Here is a 9394-nt window from a genome sequence, read left to right as displayed (position 1 = left end):
CCTCTATGAAGTGGATTGATTCAGTGACTGGGATAATTGGGATGGGAGTGTCAGAGACAGTGTGATTGGCACAGGACAGAGCGGAGTTTAGGGCTGTTGTACATAGGGTTGCTATGAGTAGCAAGCAACTCGACGGCACATAACAACAACAACAACAAACAATGATCATGAGAGACATTGGCCTATAGTTTTCTATTTTGGTGGTGTCTTTACCAGGCTTTGACATCAAGGATATGTTTGTTTCATAGAATGAGTCTGGGAAAATTTAATCTTTTTCTATTTTCTCAAATAGTTTATGTAGAATTAGTGGCAGTTCTGTGAATGTTTGATAAAATTCACTTGTTAAACCATCTGGTGCAGGGTTTTTTTTGGCTGGAAGTTGTTTTATTACCTTTTCAATTTCTTCTTTTGTAAAGGGTCTGTTCAGGTGTTCAATTTCAGTTTGTGTCAGTTTATGTAGGTAGTGAATTTCTAAGTATTTGTCCATTTCCTCTAGGTTTTCATATTTGTTTTAGTATAGTTTTTCATAATATTCCAGTGATAGCCTTTTTATTTTAGTTGGTTATGTTGTGATGTTGCGTGTTTGATCTTTTATTCGGATTATTTGTGTCTTTTCCTTTTTTAGTCTTGCTAAAAAAGGTTTGTTGATTTTATTGCCCTTTTCAAAGAACCAACTACTAATTTTCTTGATGCTTTCAGTTGTTTTTCTGTTTTCTGTTTCATTTAGATCTACTCTAATTTTTATAATTTGAGTTTTTTAGAGGGTGTTGGGTTTTATTGCTGTTCTTTTTCCATTTGTTGGAGATGTTTGGTTAGAGAATCAGTGCTCATTTTTTCCTGCCTTTTGATGTGTTTGCTTATTGTTATAAATTGTCCCCTGATTACTGCTTTCGCTATTTCCAAGAGGTTTTGGTAAGTGATATTTTCATTGTCATTATCTCAAGAAACTTTTTAATTTGATTTGTTATTTCTTCCAGTACCCACTCATGTTCAAGCAAGGTGTTGTTCAGCTTCCAAATGTATGGGTTTTTTTCCTCCTTTGTCCTCTTGTTACTAATTTCTAATTTTGTAGCATTTTGGTGTGAGAAGATGCTTTGTATTATTTCTTTGTTTTTTAATTTATTGATGCTTGCCTTGTGGCCTAAGATGTGATCTATTCTGGAGAGGGTTCCATGCCCTTTGGAGAAGAAGGTGTACTGTGCTTTTTTTGGGGTGCATTAGCCTATAAATATCTATGAGATTGTTTTGGTTTATTTTGTGGTTTAATTATTCAGCATCTTTGTTGAGTTTCTTTCTGGTAGTTCTACCATTTCTTGAGAGTAGTGTTTTGAAGTCTCCAAGTACTTTTCCTTTTTCAGTTTTGTTAATGTTTGTTTTATATATTTTGCAGGTCTTTCATTTGGTGCATAGATATTTATTATTGTTATGTCCTCTTGTTCTGTTGACCCTTAAAGCATTATTTAGTGACCTTCTTTGTCCTTTGTGATGGTTTTTACATTGAAATTTTTCAGTGATTAATATCACTACTCCTGCTTTTTTCTGGTTGCCATTTTCTTGGTATATTTTTTTCCCCATCCTTTTATTTTTAGTCTTTCTTTATCTTCGTTTTTCAAGTGTGTCTCTTGTAGACAGCATATTGATGGATTTTGGGGTTTTATCCAATCTGCTACTCTTTTTCTTTTCGGTGGTGCATTTAAACCATTCACATTCAGTGTGATTGAGAGGCAAGTTTTTATTGTTATCATTTTGTTGAGTTCTTTTTGATGTTGTTGCTAGTTACTTTGGTCCATTCTGCTTTCTTTGGCACCTCTATAAGAAGGACGTCTCAGGCAATGCTGGTCTTGTTTTTATAAACTCCCTTAGGTTCTCCGTTTTTCTGGGAATATCTTGATCACTTCTTCATATTTGAAGGACAGTTTTGCTAAGTATAGTATTCTTTGTTGACATTTGTGTTCTTTGAGTATTTGATATATGGCATTCCACTCTCTTCTTGCTTGCATGGTTTCTTATCTGCTCTCCCTTATAGTTTACTCTTTGTTTCTCCGTCACTGCTTTCAGAATTCCCTCCTGTTTTGGTTCTGGCAAATTTCACTATGATATGCCTTGGTGTGTTTTTTTTTGGGGGGCGGGGGTCTATTCTATAAGGTGTTCACCCAGCTTCTTGATTATATAGTCTCTTATTCTTCAGTATTTATGGGAATTTTTCCTCTAGTAATTATTCCACAACTTTTTTGATGCCTTTACTTGTTTCTTCCTGTTCTGGGATTCCAATGATGCTCATGTTGTTTCTCTTGATGGTGTCCCACATTATTCTTAGGTTTTCTTCTTTTTCCTTCTGCTTTTTGCTCTAGCAGACCAGTGGTGACAATTCTGTCTTCTATTTCACTGTTTCTGTGTTCTGTCTCTTCCACTGTGTTCATGTGTCCCTCCATCATGTTGACAGCATCTGAAACATGGGACCTCATATTCTGGATTATGGTTTATTGTTTTTCCAAAGCCTCTAATGCCTCATTTGTTTTATCTTCATTGTTTTGAATTTTTTTTTTTTTAGGTTCTCCTGGTTTTTGCTTGCAGTGTCCTGTAATTATTCAAGGTTTTTTTCATCAATTGAAAATATTCAATCATTGTTCTTTTAAATGCTGTGTCAGAAAGTTCCATTGATACTCTTTAACTTTTGGGGGTGACATTTTGTTTGTGCTTGTGTAGGATATGAGGTAGCCTACTTCTTATGTGACATTGCTATGGTAGAGTTTTTTTTTTATGTCTGAGGTGATGATAGGTTCTTGATCTGAAGTCACTGCTCTAGAATAGGGTGGGGCAGCTACACTGCCTGTGTTTCTCTCTGAACTTCTGATCCAAGGGAAGGTTCAGTTCAGGGTCAGTGAGAACAGCTTTTTGTTGCAGCTAAGTCAGATCAAGGTGCTCTGGATTCAAGGCAAGTTAGCTGACTGGACATGGAGGTATGGGTACAGGGCAGAACAGGCATAGGGCATACATGAGGGCGGGGCGGGCACAGAAAGGATCTCACCCAGATTCCAGCTGTCTGGGTGGGCTCACATGGGGTCCTCACTCAAATTCCAGCTATCCATCTTTTGCCCAGGGGCTCTGGATCCAGCAGAGCATAAGAAAACTCCATCATATTCCCATTGTCCTGCTTCCTCCTTGAGGACGTGTCCCACAGTGGCTGAGCTGGCAGCTCCCACAGAGGCCTGTGGCTTGCTGCTCCTGTGGTTCCTTGTTCAACTAATTATTTTAATAGTAGTTCTCACTCAAATTCCTACTGTCCTGCCTGCTTTCTGTGGTCACTTTCTGTCTACAATCACAATTTCTAAAAAAAGGGGGGAAATCACTTAAGAGGCTGAACTTTATGAAGAAGAATGTATTTAGATTGGAGAGAGACACAGGAACAACCTGCTTTATGCAGATGATATATCCTTGCTCACTGAGAGTGAGGAAGACTTGAATTTCTGGCTGCAGAAGATCAAAGACCTTCAATACGGACCACATCTCAACATCAAAAAAACATCAGGTTAGATGAAGAAGAGATTGAAGATGTCAACAACTTCATCTTAGTTGGATCCACAGTCAACACCCATGGTAGCAGGAGTCAAGAAATGAAAAGATATGTTGCATTGGGGAAATGTGCTGTCAAGAACTTCTCTAAAGTTCTAACAAGTAAAGATATTGGTTTAAATACTGAGGTATGATTTCCAACTAATGCTATCTTCAGTTGCTTCCTATGCAGATAAGTGGTACAATGAAAATGCCTAACAGAAGAATTGATTCCTTTGATTTGTGGTGTTGGTGAAGAATATTGAATATCTGATGGATTGCCAAAAGAACAAATCTGTCTTGAAGGAAGTGCAGCTTCTAACAGGCAAAGATGGCAAAATTTCGTCTTACTTTCTCTGGGTATATTTTCTTTTTTTTAAATTTTTTTTTCCTCTGGGTATGTTTTCAAGAGGAACTAGTCTTTGGAGAGAGACATCAAGGTAGGAAAAGTAGATCACCAGGGAAAGAGAGAAAGACCTCAAATAAGTGGACCAACTCAATGCCTGCCACAAAGGGCTTGAGCATGACAGACAGGTCGTAGGGTGCTGCAGGATAGGGCAAGGCTTGGATATGTCATTCATAGGTTTGCTATGAGTCTTAGACAACTCCATGGCATCTAAGAACAACAGGAAGATTCATGGAAATTAAAATCACAGGAAAGAAGCAGGAAGAGTACAGCTAAATTGTGAGTATTGTAATTAACATCATACAATGTATATAAATGTGTAAATGGAAAACCCATTTGCTCTAAAACTTTTTGCCCAAGTCACAATTTTAAAAAAATTAATTCATATTAGAATAATATGTTATAATTTATAAATATTGATGTGTTTACATGAAATAACCACTTTAACAACCAAACTTCTTATCTCCTTATCTACCCAATTATTTTGTGAGCTTATTTGGAAATTTGTGAACGCTTTCATAATGTTGAATTCACCCATGACTCTTTTCATGAATATTGGATTTCTTGTCTTTCTTTTATCATTCTCCCAGGGTTTTCAATGTTGGCTACCACAGTTGGTCTTTATCTGGTTCCTTTTTGCAAGAGAGTAATTCTACTGATTGCCATGATGTACATCTTTGGTGCTGCAATGGGCATTCTGGATACAGGTTGGTGAGCCCTTCAGTGTCATCTCTGGTAGGAAGAACTTCCTGTCATGAAGTAGAAATATAGCAGATGATTTAAACTATTGTCTGGAACTATAATATTGTCTTCCTTACCAAACCAGAACCATTCTTCCCCCTCGGTAACAAAGCAGCTGCCATAGAGTTTACTCAAACTCCTGGCATGTCAGAGTAGAATGGGGCTCCATAGGATTCTCAGTGGCTGATTTTTCAGAAGTAGATCCCCACACCTTACTTCTGAGGCACCTGTGGGTGGACTTGAATCTTCAGCCTTTCAGTTAGCAGCTGAGAATTTTAGGCATTTGTATCATAGATTCCTCTGTAGGAACAGGGGGCATGTTCTTCAATGGCCAACCATGCAGTGAACATAAACAATCTTGTTCCATGAGACTTTGCTGATTTATCATATTTAAGTAGAGATGATGAGGATGGTGCAGAGTAAGGCAAGACTCGGTTCTCGTGTTCATAGGATAGCTATTAATAGTCACCTCGATGGTAGCAGCATGTGGGAGGTTACAGTGCATATGAGAGAGATTTTCTTTCATAATAGAACATTATCATTACAGTATGGGGAGAATTAATGATTTAATATGTTAAACCAAGTTTATGAACCAAGTTTGGCTCAGGAAATATAGAAGTAGTCATCTAATTTCAGATGCACTTTGACTTTCAAGCTAAGAAAAACCCATGCTGTACTATTTTTCTTTCTCTTTTCTGTTCTTTTCTCTTGCTTGCAAAATTTCCTAATCTCCTACACAAGATCTTCCCTTTCATCTTGATCTCTTTTAAAGTCTACTAAATAATTTATGTGACATGTTTACCTGGTCTTGGTTATCAAAGTCCATGGGAGGAAGAAACAATTAGCATTCTAGTCAGCTAACCAAAAGGTCGGCAGTTTGAGTACACCCAGCAGTGTGTTACAAGAAAGACATAGCAATCAACTTAAAAAAAAAATCATCTCTTGGAATACTGTGGTTCTACTATGAAGTTTGAGGAGAATCAGAATTGAACTGATATGTCTTCAGCTACCTAGTGCTGCTATAACAGAAATACAAAGGCTGGTCTTAAAGAACAGAAATTTCTTTTCCCCGTGACTCTGGAGGCCAAAAGTCTAAGTCAGATTTTTGGCCTTGCTGATTATGTATGTGGGACTCTGTTCTAGTTTCTGGCATCATCTAGTGGTCTTTGGTGCTCCTTGGCTTTCAGATGATCCTAATATGTCTGGTATCACCACTCTTGGTACCAGCAGCCAGGAAACCAGAGGAATTGCATTGTGAAAGTTTGCTGTCAGAGACCTCTCGAGAGTACTGAAGAGAAATGATGTCAGTCTGGAGACTAAGGTGTGCCTGATACAGGCCATATTCTTCGCAATTACTTGCTATGCATCAGAAATCTGGACAATTACTAGAGATGATAGAAGGAAAATTGATGCCTTTGAGCTGTGGTGCTGGAGAACAGTATTGAATATACCATGGATTGCTAATAGAACAAACAGGTTCATCGTAGAGAGGGTGAAACCAGGCTGCTCCTTGGAAGCAAGGATTCTGAAGCTTTGTCTGACATACTTTGAGCATGTTTCAAGGAGGGACCAATCCTTGGAGAGGGACATCATATTTGGGAGGGTGGTGGGACATACAAGAGAGGAAGATCCTTGATGAGATGGATTGATTCAGTGACTGGGGTAATGAGGGTAGGAGTGTCAGAGACAATAAGGTTGGCACATGATAGAGCAGGTTCAGAACAACAATGCGTCTGCTGTCTTCTCCTCTCCCTGTCTAAAGTCCTTAGGGTTAGGCCTTACTCTCTACTGGTTAAGGGCTCTGGTGCATAGTCTGTAGGGATTTGCACTGATAACCCAGAAATGACGCTCACTTGACCAGTTCAAATCCATCAGCTGTTCCTCAGGAGAAAGATGAGCAATTTCCACTCTTGTGGTTTACAGCCTCTAGAAACCTATTGGAGGGCCATCTGTGAGTTGATTCTAAATCAGCAGCAATGAATTTGGAGTCTATACTGGTATGGTATTATTAACGTAATGAAAGAACCCCTTTTCTCCAAACAAGAGCATATTTACAGGCACAGGAGTTAGAATTTCAACATATAGGGATTTCATATAGGATTTTAACATATAGGAGACCCACTTCAGATTGCTGCTGTACTTTTATTTGATAGTTTAGGAAAATATTTATACTTCAGACTTTGGTAGTGGCATTACAGAGTTGACTTGTTTTTCTTAAGATCTGTTCAACAAAAAGGCAGCTCAAGACTTCATGCTTCTTGGCTTTCCCTGTGTAATATCCACAACACAAGTCCAGGAACTAGGAGATCTCCGGGTGTCCTATAATGGGTGCACCAGAATCCTGTCATGTTCAGGTTCCTTAACTCTGGTTTCCATCTGTAAATAGTCATAAATAATATTTCAAATGGATACCAATTGCAAGTACAAAAAAGCTCTGATGGTTTTGCCACTGATGATAAAATTTTGCCTTTATCTAAATATAACTTAAATATAAACCTGTTTAAAGGCAATACTATCTAAATATAACTTACTTAAATATAAACTTTGTTTAAAAACAAAACAATTTCTTACAAATCACATATGTGCGTAAGTATTTTTCCCTTGAAGTCTGGTATTTCGCTAAAATGCCTGGTCCTGGGTGATAGTGATTTACGCCACTCACTGCTGTTGAGTCAGAACTGACTCGTAGCTGAACCTCCAGCAGGTCTGAGGCTGTAAATCGACTGAGAAGAAATTGCCTGTCTTTCTTGAGAAGAGCTCCTGGTGAATTTCAATCACCAGCGGGTACAGCCTTTAGGTTAGCAGTGAAATGCCCTATGGGATTAAGCAAATTCCACTTGTGAGTGTGTGATGGTATGATGCTGATACAACTCTTGTGATTGATGGTATATTGGCATCTTTAATCATGGAACTGGCTTAGTGGTAATGTTTGATTACTAAGAATATTATCATCCTTGTGGCATGTAAAATAGACTTACATTCTTTTTGATATTAATTAGCTATGCTTATTTTAGGATACCTAACTTAAGTCACTTTTTCTGTCTTTTATTGATAGGTGGCAACGTCCTTATCTTGGCTGTTTGGGGAGACAAAGGAGCCCCACATTTGCAGGCCTTACACTTCAGTTTTGCTTTGGGTGCGTTTGTGGCTCCACTCTTGGCCAAATTGGCACTGGGTACCAGCGTGTCTGCCGAAAACCACACAGAGATTGACTTTCATAACTACTCAGCCCTCAACCAGTCTTCTCAAGCTGACTCAGAATCTGTATTTGGAATACCTGAAAATATTGATTTACTGTGGGCTTATGCTCTTATAGGCACTTACATTTTTGTTGTTTCTTTATTTTTTTGTGTTCTGTTTGTCAAGAAAAGTTCGAAGCGTGAGAATGCAAAAGAATTTGCTCAGAGATCTCGGAGAGCAAAATATCACAAAGCCCTTCTTTGTCTCCTCTTTTTATTCTTCTTCTTTTATGTTGGAGCTGAAGTGACATACGGCTCTTACGTTTTCACATTTGCAACCAACCATGTTGGGATGAAAGAAAGTAAAGCAGCTGTGTTGAACTCTGTCTTCTGGGGGACTTTTGCAGCCTGCAGGGGACTCGCAATCTTTTTTGCGACGTGTTTACGACCTGGAACCATGATTGTGTTGAGCAACATTGGCAGCCTGGCTTCATCCTTGGTGCTGGTGCTTTTTGACAGGAACCCTGTTTGTCTCTGGATAGCCACAGCGGTGTATGGAGCCTCCATGGCCACAACGTTTCCCAGTGGCATTTCTTGGATTGAACAGTACACAACCATCGATGGGAAATCAGCAGCATTTTTTGTAGTTGGTGCTTCCTTGGGAGAAATGGCTATTCCTGCAGTAATTGGAATTCTTCAAGAAAAATACCCTGATTTACCTGTTGTTCTGTATACTTGTTTAGGGTCAGCGATAGCCACTGCTGTTTTATTTCCTATGCTGTATAAAGTAGCTAACCTATCTCGTGATCATCAGCGAAAAGAAATCAGAAAGAGTGAGGACCAGAAAGCTTTACTGTCTAGCTCTGGACTGAACGAGGAAGAGAATGATGAGGAGGATGCAGACAAATGGAATGAAATGGACTTTGAGGTTATAGAAATGGATGATACGAAGACAAATTCTGTAATAGATACCTCCAGAAACGTTTTGGTGGAGTCTACATCTGATGATTCCAACTGGTCACTCTCAAATGCTCTACTGGTTGAGTCCTCTCCAATTAGTGGCAACCAACTGTGAAGCATCTCGCCAGAAACGAGGGGGGGAAACCCTAACATATAGAGGATGGATTCCTTATGGACTTACTTGGTCCTCACCTGTTCTGAGGGGGCCAGTCAGAGGGGAGCATAGCAGAGTGTCTCCATGGCCTTGGGGATCAAAATTTCTGGTCAGATTATAGCAGATGCTAAAAAGTTTTTAACTGTTCTATGAGTTTTGGTCTTCCATAGAGACGTATGTGGTCTTGCACAGTAGGATATTATTATGAGGCTAGTGTTTGGTGTATGGCTAATCGGGTAACACTTTATGTGCTTCATCCTTCGGAGCATGCAAAGAAGGCATTTGCTAGACTGGAATAATTTAGGAGCTGAATTGATTAACCACATTATCAGGCATCCAAATTCCTCCATGGATTTTGAGGACAGTAGTGTCCTTAAGAAAGCATCTTTGGAATTGGGAAGA

The 9394-nt window shown here is 38.9% G+C and overlaps 1 protein-coding gene across 1 annotated transcript in view; it reads left to right on the top strand.

The window, feature by feature from the left end:
* The window catches only part of KIAA1919 (KIAA1919 ortholog), a 19522-nt gene extending 10569 nt beyond the window's left edge, over positions 1–8953 (top strand). The window contains exons 2-3 of the mRNA XM_006879156.1: positions 4549–4665; positions 7755–8953. Coding sequence (XP_006879218.1) covers positions 4549–4665; positions 7755–8953 — 1316 coding nt within the window. The remainder of the gene's footprint in view (positions 1–4548; positions 4666–7754) is intronic.
* Positions 8954–9394: the final 441 nt, after the last annotated feature.

This window comes from Elephantulus edwardii, unplaced genomic scaffold (genome assembly GCF_000299155.1).
Source record: "Elephantulus edwardii isolate Elephantulus edwardi_28Jun2011 unplaced genomic scaffold, EleEdw1.0 scaffold00002, whole genome shotgun sequence".
NCBI lineage: Eukaryota > Metazoa > Chordata > Mammalia > Macroscelidea > Macroscelididae > Elephantulus > Elephantulus edwardii.
The sequence above is the reverse complement of the archived record's forward strand: the minus strand, read 5'-3'. Positions and strand labels throughout refer to the sequence as shown.